We start from the raw sequence: 21,090 nt of genomic DNA, 5'->3' as shown, positions 1-21,090 counted from the left end.
ACAAGGCTGCTGGAATGTGGGCCATAAAAGTGATGTCTGCACGCAGCAGCCCTCAGGACTTTTCAGCTGCCAGCCGTGTGCCAGGTGCTCCTGCTTCTCTCGGACATCGGATCGAAAAAGATTCAGTTAAGTACCCCGTTGTAGATTCTTTCAGTCCTACTTTGTTGTTAATTATAGTCTGTTAATGTCGTCCGGTAAGGGCAAGTGCATTCGTCAGATTCCCCACAAATATATGTATGACCAGTGTTTCTTCTGTCTAGACAGGGAACACGACCATGAGAAACTGCGCCATTTGCAGATCATTTGTCCCTAAGACCTTACACCGCCGTTTGCAGACCTTACACTTGTATTTAGAGAATCAGCGCTTGAAACAAATAGCGTTAGGGATGGAGGCCGCAATCTATGCCCCGTCTGAGCTGCCTAGGAAGAGGGCCAAGTCCTTGCGACCTTCTTTGTCTGATGCACCTCTTTCTGCTGTGCCTCAGTCTGTAGCCAGTGTCAGCTTTACTGAGGATCCGGCATCTGCCAGTATAGATAAAGCGGGTACCTCTGAGGAAGCCACACAATCTCGAGCAGATGTCACGTGTACAGAGGATTTTCTGGCGCTTGCCTTAGACACCGGGGGGAAAAAGCATTCACTCAGGGCCCATCGGATGCCGCCTCTGCCATTCCGACGCCTGACCCTAGGACTATTCTTAGCCAGACACTGGCAAGGCCTTTAAAGAAAAAACAAAAAACAAGACGCCTCACTCCAGCCTCTAAAAGCATACTGGATTGACAGGCCTTCAGCCAGAGTTTGTTCAGTGCCTTTATGGCCCTTAGGCCTGCTGCAGAACCCTCTGCCACTGCTGCTCTCCTCCTTAGTCCCAGACCTCCAACCCAGGAAAGGAGGGTAGATTAGCCAAAAGAAGAAGAGTAATTATCTGATTCCTTTGAGGACTCCTACTCCTCCCAGATCTCATCCCCCCTGGGAATATGGATCTCCTGAGGAGGGCTCTGTTGAACCTGACTCCCCTGTAGAGGATCTTACCTTTGGGGAAACTATTAAAATGAAAGGCCACTTTAAATGGCAATCCTCAGATATGTCTGATGTACAAAAAAGGTTTTATGACCTTATTCAAATGGACTGTCCCAGTCCTTCTGCCATTCCTCCTATTCAGCCTGCATTTTTGGATGCTTTTGCCTCAGCCTCCATTATCGCAGACTCTGAACCTCCAGTCCCAAGTAGAGCGGACAGACTCTATAAAGTCCCTGAGACTGAGAAGTTTCACTTTAAGTGCCCTCCTGCTGATCCTGGCACTATTTCCATCTCTATGGACAGGGCTTCCAAGCTCCTGCCTACCACTACTATCCTCCCTGCTGATAAAGACAGCAAGACTATGGAGAGTTTGGGAAAGAAAATTTATACTTCTGCCACCCTCTCATTTAGAGCTACCAACTGCCAAACTCATATAACCAACTACTCCTTAGCTCTGCTGGACAAAGCCACTAAAGGTTTAGATGACAGCCGTGACTGTGCAGCCAAGGCCTCCTTGTCTTCACTGATAGCACTCATCTCTCAAGTGAGTAGACACTCTCCGAGATGTAGTTATGATGCATCTGAAGCCTCAGCTAGGTCAGCTGCATCAACGTCAGTACTAAGGAGGTACTCATGGCTGCGACTGCAGCCTGTCCCAGATGACTTCAGGCCCAAACTCCTTGACACACCTTTGGATCACTCAGCCCTTTTTGGGGCAAAAGTAGCTGACCTATTCAAATCCTTACAACAGAAAGGAAAAGAAGTGCAGGACCTAAAACATATCCTGGTCTCACCTATTCCCAAGTTCCAGAGGAACTACCCGGCAAAGACCAAGTTTATCAGGAAAAACCTCCAGGCCTGCAGCTCCCCGGTTTAGAAGACTCCCTAGAAGACAGCCTCCTCAGGGTAGGCCGCCTCAGTTTTTCAGCCGAAGGCCCCCCTTTCCTGATAGGGCAGGTAGGGTTTGACTGCCTGCCAAAATTTTAAACCCCCCCCCCCATCCATTCCCCTTTCTGCCCATCTCTCTCACTGTCTCCCTGTGTGGTCACTTATTACCACAGACTGGTTCTGTCCATCGTACAGGACGGCTACTTCATGTCTTGGATCACCCCTCCATCAAGACTGGGCATACCACAGCCCCTCCCATTGAGCTATCCCTCCTCCATCAGGTTTTGCAAACCCTGCTACTACAGGGCACCATAGAAGCAGTTCCTGCACAAGCAAAAAGAAAAGGATTCTACTCCTGAATCCTTTTGGTACCCACAAAAGAAAGGTGGTGGAGGTCAATTCTAGACCTCTCACGCCTCAACCCCTTCCTAAAAGTTCCTACTTTTAGGATGCTCACCCTTCCTACTCTTTCCACTCACCCTTCCACAGGGTTTCATGGCAACCCTGGACATAAAAGGATGCTTATCTTCACATACCTATCAAGCCCACTTCAGGAAATACCTGAGATTACGGACATACTCATCTCACCCTTAGTTCTTTGTCTTGCCCTGTGAGCTTTCTACTGCCCCCCAGGATATTTACAAAATGCCTGGCTCCAGTCATCGCCTACTGCAGGAAAAAGGGAATTCAGTTATTCCCTTACTTAGGCGACCTTCTAATCCAGGCAAAAGACAAGGAAACTCCCGGGACCTTCTGGTAGTCATGCAGTCTCTAGGTTTCATGATCAGCTTCCCAAAATCCTACCTCAACCCCATGCAGGATATTGTCTTCCTGGGTTGCAGGATCAAGACAGACCTTATGAAGGCCTTCCTTCCAGCAGAAAAAGTGGTATCCCTCCAAAACCACCTTCTTACTGCTCTACAATCAACAGAACTGACTGCAAGACCATTCCTGAGGCTTCTAGGATACATGGCAGCTACCATTCCCATGTTTGCCCCTAGCAAGGATGCACTTGAGGAAACTTCAGTGGTACCTCCGGTCGGTGTGGACCCAACACTCCCACCCTCTAGAGTTCAGGATCCCGATGCTGCCCTGCTTGCACCAGGAACTGAGTTGGTGGGTGGCTCAGGTAGCCCATAACCTAGGACTGCCTCTGCAAACACCCTCTCCCTCTCAGACCATGTACACAGATGCCTCAGACCTAGGCTGGGGAGCGACTCTTGGGGGAAAAGGAAAGTACAAGATTTGTGGACAGACAGAAACAATCAAGATCACCTAAACGTGAGAGAAATGAGAGCTGTCCTGCTTTCTCTACAGGCCTTCCAGCCCTACCTAGGCCCTCTAAAGATATTCATAGACAACGCCACACTCCTGTGGTATCTCAACAAGCAGGGAGGGATCAAATCCTACCTTCTATGCAGACTAGCTTCCTCACAGGGGATCACCCTCTAGGCAGCCTACATCCCATCCCTGTAGAACTTCCAGGCAGATTACCTAAGCAGAACCATTTCAAACAACCACGAATGGATGCTGCAAGGAGATGTTTTCCTGACCACGGTCCACAAGTGGGGGGTATTCCACAAATAGACCTGGTCAGCTCCTCCATAAACAGCTTCCTGGCTACTGCACCAGGACATCAGACTCCAAGGCATTAGCAACAGATGCCTTCTCGATAACCTGGAAGGGGAAATTCCTGTATGTGTTCCCCCCTTCCCATTGATACAAAGAGTCTTGCTGAAAGTTCATCAGGACTGCCCCAAAATCTTGCTAGTGACTCCCTACTGGCCAAGGCAGCACTCGTTCCCTCCTCTTCTTCACCTGTTCAAGAGCAATCACCACAAGTTATCCCCTTCAGTGGACCTGCTCACACAGAACAAGGGTATTTGAATACACCCACAGTGGTAGTCCATGCACTTCACCTTGTGGCTGATTGGATTCTGATCCCCTTCAGACACCTATATAACAAGGATGTGCTCACTGTCCTGCAGGAGGCCAGGAAACCCAGCACAAGGAAATCCTATCTCTCTAAATGGAAAAGGTTTTCTATTTGGTGTCATAAGACAGTTGGACCTGCTGGAAAGGGATATGCCTCTCATCCTGTCATACCTGCGTGAACTCATGCAGACAGGGTTGTCTTGCTCATCTCTTAAGGCACACCTGTCTGCTATCTCTGACTGCCTTCCCCTGGAGCCACCCCTTTCCATCCAGACTCCCTTCCAAAACTGTTCCTCAAAGGTGTATTACACTTAAGGCCACTCGGGAAACCATCTTCTCCCTCCCTGGGACCTAAACTATGTTCTAGAAAAAGTCACGCTAGCCCCGCTTTGAGCCAGCAGACAAGGCCACCTTAAAATTTTGCACATGGAAAACTGTACTGCTGGTAGTTCTGACTTCCGCCAGAAGTGTTTCAGAATTGCAAGCTCTTTTATGGCTTCACCACCTTTTTTAATCTTCCACCTTGACAGGGTGACTCTGAGGGCAAAAACCCATCATTCATTCCCAAAGTAGTGAATGACCTGTCATTGAACCAACCCATCCACCTGCCCACCTTCCTTAATCCACAGGGGGATAGTGAGAGAGTGCTACATTCCCTAGACGTCCACAGACAAACTTGGGTTTTATCTTCATAAAACCATGCCCTTTAGAAAATCAGACCAGCTGTTTGTCTCCTTCCACCCCAGGGTCTTTGCGAAAGGTGTGATCAAACAGACCATTTCAGCCTGGACCTCCCTCCCGGGACATTTCCTTCTGCTACCTACACCATGGTAAGACCTTGCAGGACAATGTCAAGGCCCATTCCACCAGAACAATGGCCTCTTCTGGAGCTTTCTTTAAAGGGTTAGACACCAGCTCCATACTTGAGGCAGCCACTTGGTCCTCGGTCCACACCTTCACCAAACATTACAAACTGGACCATATCTCCAGATCCAGGGTGGAGTTTGCCAGGGCTATCCTATACGGATTCCTGGAAACTTCATCTAGGCCACCTCCCAATTCTAAGTGAGCTTTTGCACTCAACCACAAGTAGAGTACTGCAACACTGGAATAGGAGGACATAGGAAAGTTGTGTAAAATCTTACCATAACCATAGATGTCCTTTTCTTCCATGTTGCAGTATTCCTTCCCACACACCTTCCCCACTTGTATAACTGCACTTGTTCTCCGGGGTGATATTGGACAAGGCTATGCCCTTACAGGACTGGCTCTGACTGAGGCTTTTACTATGTTCTGAGAGCTGGTGCGTGCAGACGTCACTTTTATGGCCCACATTCCAGCAGCCACATCAGACGTCCGTCTCACTAAGAGAGACTGAAAATGTTTTGGAAACCTGGCCTGACAAACTGGAGAGGAAGAAGGGTAAACCCACAAGTAGAATACTGCAACATGGAAGAGAAGGACATCTATGGTTATGGTAAGATTTTACACAACTTTCCTGTATTTGGGTTCACTGTGCCATCAGTTGTTGCGGTATATGGGAAAGTCATATAGACTTTTGTCATGCAGTGTTGTAAAATATCATGAGCTTTGAAAATGAATTTGCTGACTTTAAGATAAAACCTCGATGGACCATAAATGTTTACAGTTTTGGTAAAGATGATTGTGTTGTACAGCCGAGATGTTGGGCCTGGCTTGAGTTTAGAATTTTAAATAAGATTTTCTTGCTTAATTCCATTCAAGAAACCCAAAAATGCATTTTTGTGCTGTTTGAAGAGGTCTAGGTTTCCAGGCTGCAAGAGATGTCTTGAAAAGGGAACCTTTTGTAGGTCTTGCAGTATGGTTTACTGATAATTATGAATGAATATGGTATCTAACATCCTCCTCTCTAATGTTCTATCCTTAAAAATAGCCAGAAGCTGTTGCGGTCACCTCGAAAGCCCACTAGGAAGATCTCCAAGATACCATTCAAAGTTCTTGATGCTCCAGAGCTGCAGGATGACTTCTACCTGAATCTAGTTGACTGGTCCTCACTTAATGTGCTTAGTGTTGGTCTTGGCACCTGTGTGTATCTGTGGAGTGCGTGCACTAGTCAGGTAAGAATTAATCTAATGCTGGCATGGTCCATAAGACGCTTTATTACAAACATTTTCTGCTTTGTGTTATATTGCTTTTTAAACAGACAAATTTTGTCTTATTTTACTGGTGAGAGTAAACTTCACATCACATTTTCAACTGTTCAAACAATTACGTATCTGGTTAAGAACTTTGGGTTGGGCCATTCAGTTTACAGTATGATGTACCAGTAGACAGTCTGAGATCTTGAGGTTGGGATCCTAAGATCTGAGTTATGATTTTAGATGCATTTCTAACATCTGATGACTGGGTGAACTCCGAATGGTCTGTGCTTGTTGAAGGAATGAGACAGTGAATTGAGACACAGGTAGGACTAGAACTAGTCCAGTACACAGTCTTGTTAGCATATCTCATACAGAATGCAAAGAAGTATGTTGGAAGGATAGCGTGGCAAATACAAGGTCTGAAGTTGTTGTTTTCATTTGATCTTCAACCTGAGGGACTCTGATCCGGTACAGATGTGACTCGGACGCATACTCCAGCATCCGCTTGTTTTGACCAGCAGCGTTTCTGCACTGTTCATGCTCCGCTTGTGTTTTTTTTTTGTTTTGAGGGTTTCTTCTCTATTTTCTTTCTTCTTGACTAGCCTTGTCTATTATCTAACTCTACCCTGTCGCCTTTGCGCGCTTGGCATCAGTGTTTAAAAAAAAAAAAAAAATTCTGTCTAACATTTGTGTGTGTGTGCACGTGTGCGCGCAAGTTGTCTTCCTGGCCATGGCCAAGACCCCTAAACCTGACATCAGGAAGTGCGCATAGTGTGGGCATAAGCTGCCTATGTCTGATGCCCACACTCTGTGTGTTGTCTGCTTAGGGGTCCCCCATTTAGAGAGACCTCCTGTTCAGTCTGCGTGGGCTTCAACCCCTGCGCTTTGATTGACAGGAGGAACAAGCTTACACTGAAGAGCCTTCTCCCCCCTCCTGCAGAGCCTTGATGTCCTTCAAGGATGCATCTGCAGTCATAACATATGGGTTGTCCTGCCTCAGGCAGCCCTGCGGTCGGCCAGATTCCAAAGTCTGGGTCTGGCCTCGGCTGATGTCGCACTTTCCCCGACATCAGAGCTTCTGGGGTATAAAGGCATCAGCCGACGCCATTTTCCTCAGTCTTTCTTGCCGCGCGGTGCCCGAAGCAGAAGCTGTTTGCAAGTGCCGGTCGGTCAGATCCAGAGATTTCAGCTACCGAAGACTTCTAAAAAAGCTAAGTACCCCGTTGGGGACTCTTTCTTGCCTCAGCCGATGTCAGACAAAGTAAATAATTGTTTAACTTGTGGGAAACAAATACCTCATAAGGATTTCCATTCTTACTGCCTTCCTTGCTTAGGCCCAGACCACGACGTATCAGCTTGTTTAGCCTGTGCCTCCTTCAACCGACGGACTCTTAGACGCCGGTCGGAGTTTGCAGAAGAGTTTTTGGATCCGCTTTTGCATGTAAAATGCCGCCGGAGACTCCGACTACACATTTAGCCAAAACGCAAGGAAAGGACCGACACTCGCGGCCCGCGGTTTCGGCTGAAACCACGGTTAGGCCTACCGCGAGTGTCTCTGTTTCGGCTGAAACAGAGTCCTTGGTTCTTACTTCTGCCGAAATCATACCTCCGACAACCGAGGCCAGAGAGGCCCCGGCTGAGTCGGCTACAGATATCCCTACCGAAGAAGCAAGCGCACAAGAATTGTCCGACACCATCCCATTGGACATTTCTACTCCTGCACGTGGGGCAGCTAGGCCCCCTGCTTCTATGTCTATTAAGGCCTTCTCCAGGGCTAAAGCAGCTAAAATTTCAAAGGCTTTACCTGCAAAATCTTCCTCTGAGACCTTCCTCAAGTTCTCAGATTCTCAGCCTTGCTGAGGACCTTATATCTCTGATTATGGGTTCCCAACCTCATCCAGACAGGGCCTCTCAACCACCTCCTGACAAAAGGCCTAGGACTGAACCCCCTGAGCCTCACTCCTCTGATTACTCCTTGGATGGATCTGATTTATCAGACCATCAGGAAGGGCCATACTCACCTTATGAGGATTCAGATGCAGAAGAGACTATTCCTTCTGCCTCCCCTCCAGAAGAATTTTCCTTTGGGGAGACTTTACACTCAATGAGGGAACACTTTCAATGGCAGGGTCAGGATTTCTCTGATTCTAGAAAAAGACTAAGGACCTTTTTACACTTGCCACAGCATAAGCCTTTAGCTATACCACCTGTGCTAACAGTAGTTGATGATGCATATAATGATGTCAGTTCTGCCCCTGATTCTCTTCCCCCGGCCCCTGCCAAACCTGACAGATATTACAGGGTCCCGGATTCTCACTTTCATTTGTATAAAGCCCATGCTGCAGACCCAGAAACTATTTCTCAGGGCCCAAAAGGTGTTGCAGCTGCCACTGCCAAAAACCCCCTACCCCCTGAAAGGGAGTCAAGAGCATTAGAGAGATGGGGAAAAAAGGTTTATACATCTGCTACTCTTTCTGCCAGAGCTTTAAACTGTCAATTCCATATGATACAGTACCAGGAATATTTGTTAGATCAGCTGAATAAAAAGCTTTCCTCTCCTGAACCTTTAGACCGTAAGTCCCTTCAGGATTTGGTACACAACTCTCAGCAGGTCAGTAATCATTTCTTAAAATGTGGCTATGATGCACTGGAGGCTTCATTTAGATCAGCTATGACTGGAGCAGTAATTCGAAGGCATGCCTGGCTAAAAGAGCAATCCTTGCCGGACCATGTCAAGGCTAAACTCCTAGATGCTCCAATGGAGAAACAAAGTTTATTTGGCTCCCCTGCACAAGAGATTCTAAAGAAAGTGGAAGAAAAAGCAAAATCTGTGCAAACAGTAAAGGATTTTCTACAGGTCCAACCTCCGAGGTTCAGCAGAAACTGGCCTTCAAAAAATTGGTCCTTTCCAGACACCTCCAGAACACAGAGGGGCAGGAATAGACGCCCAAGAGGCAGAGGTCAATCAAAGGGTGCCTACAGAGGTAGTCAGTGGCAACCTGCCAACCAGAGGAGTACTGCCACAGCTACAACTACAACCACTTCCACAGGACAGACTCAATGACTTGGTTCTGATTCCGCCCACCAGGGAACAAGTGGAAGCACCCTTGGGCGGAAAGTTGGCTTTATTCTCGAAAAACTGGCATTGCATTACAAAAGACAAATGGACATTGCAAACAGTAGTCAAAGGATACAGGTTTCACTTCCACACTTTACCAAAAAGGAGCGGAATGCCAAACCTTCCACCAAACCAGAAGCCAGAGGCTCTAAGGCAAATCAACAGTTTACTCCAGATGAAAGCAATAGAAAGGGTACCACCTATAGAACAAGGCCAAGGATTTTACTCCAGACTATTCCTTGTACCAAGAAAAGAAACCCAATGGAGGCCTATTCTCGACTTGTCCGCACTAAACACATATCTCATTGTGCCAAAATTCAAAATGCTGACCCTACAGCAACTTCTTCCCATGTTGGGCAATGAGTCTTGGCTGGTGACTCTAGATCTCAAGGAGGCATACCTGCATGTCCCTATACGACCAGATTGCAGAAGACACCTCAGATTTCTTGCAGGATCAGAGCATTATCAATTCTCAGCATTGCCCTTTGGCTTATCTACTGCGCCCAGAGTATTCACGAAATGCCTGGCATCAGTAATTGCACATTGCAGGCTTCAGGGAATTCAAATCTACCCATACCTGGACGACTGCCTAATACAAGCGGACAAGACAAAACTAATAAAGGATTTGGCCTATGTCATACACCTGTTACAGGCCTTGGGATACACAGTCAACATCCAGAAGTCAAGACTAGTGCCATCCCAAAGGATAACATTTTTGGGTGCGGATCTGGACACAATAACTCAGATGGCTTTTCCCACAGAAGAAAAACAAGAGCAACTACCAGTCTACTTCATGGCTTTGACAAGACAAACTCAGCTTACTGCAAGGAAAGTCCTGCAGGCCCTGGGTTACATGGCATCCTGCATAATCTTGATCCCGCATGCCAGGCTGCATATGAGGAAATTACAATGGTACCCAAGGAATGTATGGTCTCAACACAGACACAGTCTAGAAACCATGATACCAATCATTCCATGCCTGAAAAAGGAATTCCTGTGGTGGGCTCAGGCCTGCCAGACCAACAGAGGGTTGCCCTTCAGCAAACCACAACCAAGGAAGACCATCACCACGGACGCCTCAGACCTAGGTTGGGGAGCACACATGGAAGATAAGTGTATCCAAGGCCTATGGTCTCAAGACCAGCTGAATTTGCACATAAACCTAAAGGAGATGCTGGCAGTGAAACATGCAATCGAGGCATTCCAATCATTCCTCCAGCAAGGACATCTGCTGATAAGGACAGACAATACCACAGTCATGTGGTACATAAACAAACAGGGAGGCACGCATTCCTACCCTCTATTCCGGATGGCAATGGATCTGTGGAACCTAGGCCTGAATCTCAACATCCAACTGCAGGCCATATTCGTACCATGAAAAGAGAATTCACTAGCAGACAGCTTAAGCAGAACTACCACGGATGCTCACGAATGGATGCTGCATCCACACATCTTCAAAATCATCACCAACAAATGGGGAATGCCAGAGACAGACCTGTTCGCCTCCCCACTCAACCACCAATTGAACAAATTCTGCTCAAGAGTATACCACCCACAAGCCTGGAGGGTGGGCTCCCTTTCTTTCAGCTGGAAGAACCTAACCGTGTATGCTTTTCCACCTCTCCCATTGATGTACAAAGTTCTACTGAAGATCAGGGAGGAACAGCCAAAGGTGATTCTGATAGCTCCAGACTGGCCAAGGCAGCATTGGTATCCGCTACTGAGAAGCATGTCTCGGACGAACCCATGGCCTCTACCCCTATGGCCTTTACTTCTAACGCAGAGCAACTACAGGATCCTGCATCCAAACTTGAAAACACTGCAGCTAACTGCCTGGAAAATTGCTTAAAACAAAACAAAACTGTTTTATCTCAGAGAGTCAAGGACATTATCCTGGAGGCTCGCAGACCCTCCACAAGAAAAACATACTCAGCAAAATGGAAAAGATTCCTCATTCGGAGTGCATCAAAAGGTACAAATGTCACACTGGCAAACCTAGCACACATCCTAGAATACTTAGTAGAACTGTTCCACAATGGCCTGTCCTATTCTTCCATTAAGATTCATGCTTCAGGAATTTCAGCAGAGTACAACATGGATCCTCCTATCTTCTCTCACCCTCTCCTCAGACAATTTTTAAGAGGGATCAAAAATGTAAAACCTCCAAGGAAACCTCCTCTGCCTACATGGGATCTCAACTTTGTGCTGGAAAAATTAACACTACCTCCTTTTGAACCAGCAGCATCAGCAGACTTACAGTTCTTATCTTGGAAAACTGCTTTCCTTCTAGCAATCACTTCAGCAAGAAGACTATCCGAGTTGCAGGCACTAATGGCAGTGCAGCCTTTCCTTATTTTTCACCAGGATAGAGTGTCTCTGAGAACCAATCCTACTTTATGTCAAAGGTAGTATCCAGGGTATCCTTGAACCAGGCTATTCATTTGCCTACATTCTTCCCTAACCCACAGAACAGGGGGGAAAAACTATTGCACACCCTGGATGTGCACAGACAACTACGCTATCTGGACAGAACTAAAACCAGCAGAAAAACTGACCAACTTTTTGTAGCATATGCAACTGGAGTGCAAGGAAAAGCAATATCCAAACAGACAATTTCAAAATGGATAGGAAATTGCATTCGATTCTGCTACTCTTTTCATGGAAAGACAACTCCTGAAAATATCAGGCCTCACGCCGCAAGAGCCACGGCCACCACTACAGCCTTCCTACGAGGGGTGGCTACCAAGGACATTTTAGAAGCTGCTACTTGGAGCTCCGTGCATACATTTGCCAAGCATTACAATCTACCTTTATACTCCAGATCCCGAGCAGGTTTTGCAACTGCAGTTTTACAGGGGATCTTAACTACACCATCATTATCTTAGTACCTCCTCCCCCAGTTTGGCTATGGTATTCTACCCATATGTTATGACTGCAGATGCATCCTTGAAGGACATAGTACAGTTTTGTACCTACCATAAATGTAGATGTCCGATAGGTATGCATCTGCAGTCAGGATTACCCACCCTCCTTCCCCTCTGTGGTACTCCTAGGGTGCTTACCCCTCTTTCAGCTAGCTGGGGGAATCTATTATGGTGTATTTGTTTGTATGTATATATGTATATATATTTTGTTTGCTACTGTTTGGAATTTTCAACATTCATCCAAATTTAGCCTTCCTAGAGGGCACCTGGCATCTGGGGCAAGAAACACTGAGGAAAATGGCGTCGGCTGATGCCTTTATACCCCAGAAGCTCTGACGTCGGGGAAAGTGCGACATCAGCCGAGGCCAGACCCAGACTTCGGAATCCGGCCGACCGCAGGGCTGCCTGAGGCAGGACAACCCATATGTTATGACTGCAGATGCATACCTATCGGACATCTACATTTATGGTAGGTACAAAACTGTACTTTCTTCTTCAACCCCGGCTTCTGGGACTCGACCTCCAGCCAAGAAGTCCGGGGGCGAAGGTTACAGCTTGCAAGGTTGATGTTCTTCGTGTTTCACTGTTGCAGTCATCACATTTGGGTTATGTGCTTGCAGTAGCCCTCAGTCGGCCTGATTATCAGAGTCTTGGGTCATGTGTCGGTTGCTGTCTCATTTTCCATGACATCAGGTAGTCAGGGGTATAAAGCATGCAGCCGGCGCCATTACATAAGTCTTTCTTGCCGTGCGGTGCTCGAAGCAGAAGCAGTTCGCAAGTGCCGGTCGGCCGAATCCTGAAATTTTCGTTTTCGAGAAGTCTTCAACTAAAGCTAAGTACCCCATTGGGGAAACTTTTTCTTGCTCTAAACCAATGTCAGTAAAAGTCAATAATTGTATTTCTTTTGGAAAGCAAATAAAGATTTTCATTCGTACTGTATTCCTTGTCTAGTTCCTGACCACGACATACCTCACTGTCGGTTTTGTGCCCTATTTAAACAACGAACTATTCGCCATCTGTATATATACGCTTCTAAATATTTTGATACTCTGTTCAATTATCCAGATATGTCTTCGGTAAGCCACCCGACTACCGACATTCCGAAAAAACGCAAAGATAAAGACTGAGACAGGCTGCCTAGGTCCAAAGCTGCCGACGATGCCTCTCCTAAGCTAGTCGCCAGTTCTCAGTGAGGCGCTATCGCAGCCTCTGATACCTGCTACTTCAGATTTGCACGCCTCTACTGAGACCCATTCGGACTCCGGAATGCCGCAAGATGATTCAACTGTGGAACCTGCGGATGTCTCTACCTTGGATGGGTCTGGAGCCGCTGTACAGGCACCAGCTTCTGAGGGTTTATTCAGGCCTACTGACTTGCATTTTAAACCAACGCCATCTTCTTCTTCAAGGCCTACAACTCGATCCATAACTAGAAAACCGACACCCAGACCACATGGTCAGGCCTCCATGTCTAAAAAAACAAATGATAAGAATGGCTGAAGACCTTATTACTTTAATCAGGGGAAGCCAATCTTCCCCGTCTAAGAGACCTAGGACTGAATTTGCGTACAATACTTCTGATCAGGATTCTGAAATTTCTGTTTCCTCTGATGACCAGGATTTACCCTTATCTACCTATGAGGATTTTGATGCAGTGGACTCTATTCCCACTGCTTCCCCTCCAGAGGATTTCTCTTTTGGTGAAACCTTGCATACTATCAGTTCTCTGCACTGCCCTTTGGCTTATCTACTGTGCCCAGGGTATTCACAAAGTGCCTAGCTCCAGTCATTGCATTTTGCAGGCAAAGAAATATTCAAATAAACACATACCTGGAGGATGGTCTGATTCAGGCAGAAAGCCAGGACATACTTTTGAATCATCTGGCGTTTGTACAAAAGGTGCTAACTTGGCTGGGGTACACCATAAACGAAAAGAAATCACATATTGTACCCTGTCAACAAATTGTATTCCTGGGAGCAAGCTTGAGTACAACTTCCCAGATGGCTTTCCTCATGCCAGAGAAACAAATTCATTTGACAGCTTACTTCAAACTAATGGCCACAAAAACCCTGCTATCTGCAAGGAAAATACTGCAAGCCTTGGGGTTCATGACCTCCAGTATTCACCTAATTCCATTTGCAAGACTGTAAATGAGGAAGCTACAATGGTAATTAAAATGCCTATGATGTCAACATTCTCAGGATCTAGAAGCAATGATTCCTATCGCACCTTGCCTACAGTTAGAGTTCCTTTGGTGGGCAGAGGCCTGCCACCGAAACAAGGGACTACCATTCACTCTACTCCCTGCTGCCTAAACCCTAACAGATGCATCAGACTATGCATGGGGGGCTCACCTGGCAGGGACGTGCATTCAGGGCAAATGGAACCCAAATCAAATGCACCTGCATATCAGTCAAAAAGAAATGTTAGCTGTACAGAAAGCTCTGACAACCTTCAAAGACCGCATTCCTCCAGGACATTTAATGGTAAAGACTGACGACACCACTGTTATGTGGTACATACGCAGGGGGGTACCCATTCGTACCCCCTCTGCAGACTAGCCATGGCTCTGTAGAATACAGCCTTGAGCTACCAAGTGCATCTACAGGCTCAATTCCTGCCAGGAAAGCTAAATACACTGGCAGACGAACTAAGCAGAAATCTCATGGACCCACAAGAGTGGAAACTGGAACCAAAGACTTTCAGCATGTTGATAAACAAATAGGGGAGCCCAGATATAGACCTGTTTGCCTCCCCCCAGAACTGCCAATTGGACAAATTCTGCACAAGGACTTTCCACAAACAAGCTTGGAAAGTGGATGCCCTGTCCTTCACCTGGAAAAATCTATCAGTTTATGCCTTTCCTCCTCTGCCTCTTCTCTCCAAAGTACTACTAAAGATCAAACAGGACAAACCAAGGACAGTACTGATTGCACCAGACTGGCCACACCAACACTCGTACCCCCTCTTGCGCAGTGTGTCACTGCTGGCACCTGCCTCAGACCCCTACCCTGCTGTCCCAGAAGAAGGGCCAGATTCTGCATCCTCAGCTTCAAACCCCGAACCTGGCAGTCTGGCTAATTATCTGATCTAATGAATAGTTAGCGCTTTCGCCTTGACAAATATCAAAACTTCCTCAGACCTGAGGTCTGAGGAAGTTTTGATATTTGTCAAGATGAAAGCGCTTAACTATTCATTAAATTGAAGGTACCTTGCTCCTTGCCTTTGGTGTTATTTTCATTTGTTTGTCTTCAGTGGTGTACGTAATTATCTGATCTCTCTGTTACCATCCCTCAGTAAACAAGTGTTGGATGTCATTCTGGAGGCAAGGAGGCCTAGTACTAGAAAATCTTATGCTGCAAAATGGAAAAGATTCTGTTCCTGGAACCAGACTCAAGGGATAGGCACAGCAGTGCCCAGTTTACCTCAGATTCTTCAATACTTAACTGAGATGCTTCACAAGGGCCTTTCCTTTTCCTCCATCAAAATTCATGCCTCAGCCATTTCAGCTCATTACAACACAGAACCCACCCCTCTTCTCTCATCCACTGCTCAAGCAGTTCCTCAGAGGGGCCAAAAACTTAAGACCACCCAGGAAAGCCCTAACTCCAGCTTGGGACCTTAAGTTTGTATTGGAAAAACTCACTCTACCTTTTTTTGAGCCAGCTGCAAGTGCAGAGTTAAAATTCCTTTCTTGGAAAACAGCCTTCCTTTTAGCAATCACTTCAGCAAGAAGGGTGTCTGAATTACAGGCCCTTATGGCAGTGGAGCCTTTCATCATCTTTCAGGCGGACAGGGTGTCCCTCAGGACCAATCCCTCCTTCATGCCCAAGGTAGTATTCAGTGTGGCTCTTAATCAGACCATTCATTTGCCAACCTTCTTTTCTAATCCACAGAACAAAGGTGAATGGATACTGCACTCCTTAGATGTGCACAGACAACTTAGATTTTACTAGGACAGGACTAAACCTCAAAGGAAATCTGAACAGCTGCTGGTGGCATTTGCTGCAGTGGCAGAGGGGAAGGCCATTTCAAAGCAAACCATTTCTAAATGGATAGGCCGTTGCATTCATTTCTGCTATAAACACCGTGGAAAACCTATCCCACAGGGGATAAGACCACACTCAACCAGGGGTGCATCTACCCCTACAGCCTTTCTCAGTGGTGTTCCTAGTAGGGCATCCTAGAAGCTACTACCTGGAGTTCTGTACATACTTTCTCCAAGCATTATCATTTGCCAATTTTCTCTAAATCCAGAGCTAGTTTTGCCACTGCAGTCTTGCAAGGCCTTATAGGTGATCCTAATTCTATTTAAATTCCTCCTCCCATCCTTAGCTTTGGAAATCTACCCAAATGTGATGACTGCAACAGTGAAACACGAAGAACATAGTACAGTTGTGTACACTTACCATAAATGTAGATGTTCGAGTGTATTCACTGCTGCAGTCCTGGTTACCCTCCCTCCAGCCCCCTGACTTATTTTGGCTATAGCTCTATTCCCCTTTACTATGCGTAAACGCTTTTCGGTGTATTTGCTTTTTTGTTGGATGTATAACCTTATATGTGTGTGTGTGTGTGTGTGTGTGTGTATATATATATATATATATATATATATATGTATGTATATGTATATATATATATATATATATATATATATATATATATATATATAAAATATTTAATTGCTTCCCATTGGGAGGGCACCTGACATCTGGGGCAAGAAAAACTGATGTAATGGCGTCGGCTGCATGCTTTATACCCCTGACTACCTGATGTCATGGAAGATGAGACCGCAACCGATGCAGGACCCAGGACTTTGATAATCAGGCTGACTGAGGGCTACTGCAAGCAGATAACCCAAATGTGATGACTGCAACAGTGAATACACTTGAACATCTACATTTATGGTAAGTGTACACAACTGTGCTTTACATTTTTAAATGCCCATTTCATTGAATAAAAGTAAACATAATTGTGTTTGGGGGGACAAAAAATGTTTAACCCCCCCCCCCCCCCCCCCCCTCTGTCAAGCTGACTGAGATCATTGTTGATGTGACTGCTTGTCTGGGGAAGGCTAAATTCCTTTTTTGGTCAACTTCATTCTAGAAAGTAGCATTTGGCATAGTTCTGTTGAGGGTAGCTTTGTATAAGTACAGTTATTAGATTACCTTGACTTTCTAGGATGTTCCCAAGTTTAAGGCGCATGAGTGTATTTGTAGTAGGCCTTGCATTATAACTGACATATGTAGAACAGTGCTTTTATGTCTGAGTAGAAGCAGCAAATGATGACATGTCAAGTACCTTTGTATGCCTTCAGTGTCAGGAAGACTTATGGTTAGCATAGTTAAAGCTGCAATTAACACTAGTTAAAGTGCAAAAAGCAGGGTTGATACTGTTTCAAGGAACTTCTGATCTTTGCATGGTCTAACTGGAGCTGTCTATGTTGGAATTTCTTATGCCAGTTATTTTTGCATCACCTGATTTGTTGTACATTACAGGGAAAGAAAAAGTGGCACAATGAAACTATATCAGGTTGCAAGGCAAAGACAGAAAACTAAAGAAGATAGACACCCTTCTTAAGGCATGCCAGCAACCACCTGCTCACCAGTCCACAGGATATCAAAGGCAGATGGAAGGAGTATTTCCAGCAGCTTTTGAATGAAGAAAACCCCACAGAAGCTGTTCTGCCTCAGAAAGAGCCAGGGAAAGCAACAGGCTCAGATGAGGTTACAGCAGATATGAAAAATATGCTGGGTGAAATAGGGGGCAAATGGCTCCTGATGGTACTCCTAGCACAGTGGAGAGAGAGGCAAATTCCATATGACTGGACAATAACCATACTCATGCCAGTGTACGAGAACAAAGGGGAATGTCCACAACTGTGGGCAGTGCGGGCAGTGCAGAGGCATCAAATTCCTATCACATTGTATGAATGGTCTGGAGAAGGTGATTGATAAACGGATACGCAGAGTAGTAGAATGTAAGATGGAAGATGAGCAGTTTGGATTCAGATCTGGATGCAACACAGTTGACCCGATGTTTGCAATGAGACAGTTACTTAAGAAGAAGCTAGAGATGAGGAGATAGTCTAAGTGGGAATTCCTAGACTTGGAGAAAGCATACAAGAAGGTCCCAAGAAAGATGTTGGGCGGTACTGTAGTGGTTTAAAGTCCCTGAAACATTTGTAGAATTAGTGCAAGCTATGTACATGGATCTAATGACTCGAGTACGAACAGTGTTCGGCCTCACAGAGGGGTTCCCAGTGGGAGTGGGTGTGCACCAGGGTTCAGCTGGTGATGGACTTCATTAACAAACAGGTCAGAGGAGACATATCAACAAAGTTGCTGTATGCAGATGATGTGGCATTGCAGGCAGACACTGATCAAGAACTTCAGCAAAGGATAGGAGAATGGAATGCAAAACTAAGCACAGATATGACAGTAGTAATGGCAGCAAATTGGGGAAATCAGAAGAAGATGAGAATAGCGATAGAAGGGAAGATAGAACAGGTAAACAGCTTCAAGTATTTGGGAGAGGTGTTTGAGGAAAAGGGAAGTCTGAATGAAGAAGTCAACGCTAGAATCCGAGGGTCTGCAGCCAGCTGGCATAGAATGTCAGGTGTAGTCTATGACAGAGTAATGTCAAAGAAGCTGTAAAGTAGGGTGCACAAGACAGTGGTGCGACCAGTACTACTGTATGGTGCAGAAACCTAGACAGTAAAGGCAGAACAGTTGAAGAAGCTAGAGGTGATGGAAGTGGAGTGCTTGTGAAGGGTGGTAGGATGCACATTGTGGGACAGACGAAGAAATGAGGGCATAAGAGCAGAAGCCAAAGATGACTCCAATTGCAGAAAAGATCAAAGAGAACAGATTATGGTGGTTTGGACACATGCAGAAAAGCTGAAGACAATCTGGTGAGGAAGATTTGGAATGAGATAAGAGGAAGCAAGGATATCCAGCAAAGAGGTGGTTGGATTGTGTGAAAAAAGGTCTGCTATAGTCAGGTGTGAATGTTGAAGAAGGCAGGAGTGTGGCACTGAGTCATTTGTGCTGGCAACAGTTAACACGTTACCTAACCCTATGTAGAAAAATGGGGAAAAGGGGGCTGCTGATCATGACAGAGAAAGAAAAAGTAATTAGTTGGGGGCACTAGGTTTTTGCTTTGTTGTTGCAGCTGGTTAGTGCAGCCATATTTAAATGTATAGTTTGAGTTACTATCCTGTTCGAAGCTGTTGAATACTCTTGTTTTATTGATTGGTATGAATTCATACGTGGGTGTTGTACTTTTCTAATTATGAAATGTTTCACAGTCCCTTCAGAGAGAAGGATGGAAGAATGAAGTTGATGATTGCGGAAGGTTGGGATACTCCAAGCAGTAAACTTTAATGAACATAGTACAGTTGTGTTAGGAACTAAGGAGTAAGGCATTCATCCTCCCATGGTCTCAGAAATCAAGGCCAAGCTACATCCACATTACATCCATCTAAAATTAAACTTTATTGTGCTGACAAGTGGCTCTCTAAACTTGTCCTCAAGTTATGTGAATTTGATGGCCTTCCTTACCATTGTTGTAGTATTAATAACATGTAGGATCTCTTGCCAAGAACAGCAACATCCACTTAGTATACCAAAGCCTTTACATCCTCCTAGCATCGTACATCAGGCATGTGCTCCACTCACGGATGTAGGCCTTAAAGGTGACTTGCATGGGCTTTATACTCTGATCTTCTTTGATGCCAGTGCAAATGCAATAGTTGAATGTTGATTTGAATGCCCTTCGCTGAGCCAATTTCTGCCAAACCATTTATAGATTAGTGCCCCTTTGGGCTTCCTTCTTTTTCTTCCTTTCTTACTTTGGTTTCATGTCATCCAGGAATGGAAAATGTCAGTGTCAGTGTGGGAGGCAGTTTCCCTGTAAAGACGGTCAGTGTTTATTCTACCTATGTGCTTCACACAATCATACCCAGTGTATCATTTATCAGGCTTTTGTTCCCAAAACACTTTGCAGCTGTCTGTCCTCTTTATCAATTTATTTTGAGAACCAGTGTCAGGCTTTTGACCCAGGGTACTTAGGCAGAATTTGCCCTCCCCAGTGTACAGTTTCTGTGCCTCTGCCAGTTGTCTCTCTGAAGGTGGATAAAAACATTGGATGTTCTTCGTGTTTCACTGTTGCAGTCATTACACTTGTGTTATCCTGCTGGCAGGCTACCCTCAGTTGGCCTGAATCCCAAAGTCTAGGTCCAGCGTCGGTTGCTGTCGCCTCTTCCTTGACATCAGTGCGCCAGGGGTATAATAAAATGCAGCTGACGCCATTTTCTTCAGTCTTTCTTGCTGTGCGGTGCCCAAAGCAGAAGCAGTTCGCAAGTGCCGGTCGGCCGACTCCTGAGATTTTCGTGTTCGAATTTCAGATCCGAAGTCTTCATTAAAAGCTAAGTACCCCGTTGGGGAAAACTTTTTTCTTGCTCCAGACCAATGTCAGAAAAAGTTAATAATTGTATTTCTTGTGGGAAGCAAGTACCTCATAAGGATGTTCATTCTTACTGTATTCCTTGCCTAGGTCCTGACCACGACGTTGCTTGTTGTCGGTTTTGTGCTGGATTTAACCAGCGCACTGTAAAGCGCCAGTACGATTTTGCATTTCACTATTTTGGCAGAAGATTTAATTACACGATGCCATCGGATAGCCAACCGACTACCGCAGTTCACAAGAACTGCAAAGAAAAAGAAAAGGACAGGTGTCTGAGGTCTAAAACCGACGACGAGGCTTCTTCTAAGCCAGTTGCCGGCTTTCATTGAGGTGCTTTCGCAGCCCCTGACACCCGCTACTTTGGACCCGCAGGCCACTATAGACTCCCACGTGGAGTCGCCTAGGCCGCTGGAAGCTCAAGGTATTGGACCTTCGGAAACTATTCCCTCAGATGGGTTCAGAGCCGCTGAGAAAGGCATAGGTTTCTGAGGGTGTTTTCAGACCTACTCAATTGTACATTAAAGCGACTCCAGCTACAAAGGCAAAGACTAAAGCATCTTTAAAGACAAAGAAACAAGTACAGCAGCCTCATGGTCAGGCCTCCATGCCCAAAAAACAGA

General features: G+C 45.8%; 1 protein-coding gene across 7 annotated transcripts in view; it reads left to right on the top strand.

Moving 5' to 3' along the window:
* Window positions 1–21,090, top strand: part of FZR1 (fizzy and cell division cycle 20 related 1) — a 1,382,318-nt gene that overhangs the window by 681,861 nt on the left and 679,367 nt on the right. For all 7 annotated transcript variants that reach the window (XM_044054101.1, XM_044054103.1, XM_044054098.1 and 4 more), the window contains one exon: window positions 5,754–5,937. In XM_044054101.1, coding sequence (XP_043910036.1) covers window positions 5,754–5,937 — 184 coding nt within the window. The remainder of the gene's footprint in view (window positions 1–5,753; window positions 5,938–21,090) is intronic.

The sequence above is a fragment of the Protopterus annectens genome, chromosome 13.part0, assembly GCF_019279795.1.
Source record: "Protopterus annectens isolate FY-2018-M chromosome 13.part0, PAN1.0, whole genome shotgun sequence".
NCBI classification, from domain to species: Eukaryota; Metazoa; Chordata; order Ceratodontiformes; family Protopteridae; genus Protopterus; species Protopterus annectens.
Note: the sequence above shows the minus strand (reverse complement) of the source record. Positions and strands in the feature narration are given on the sequence as shown.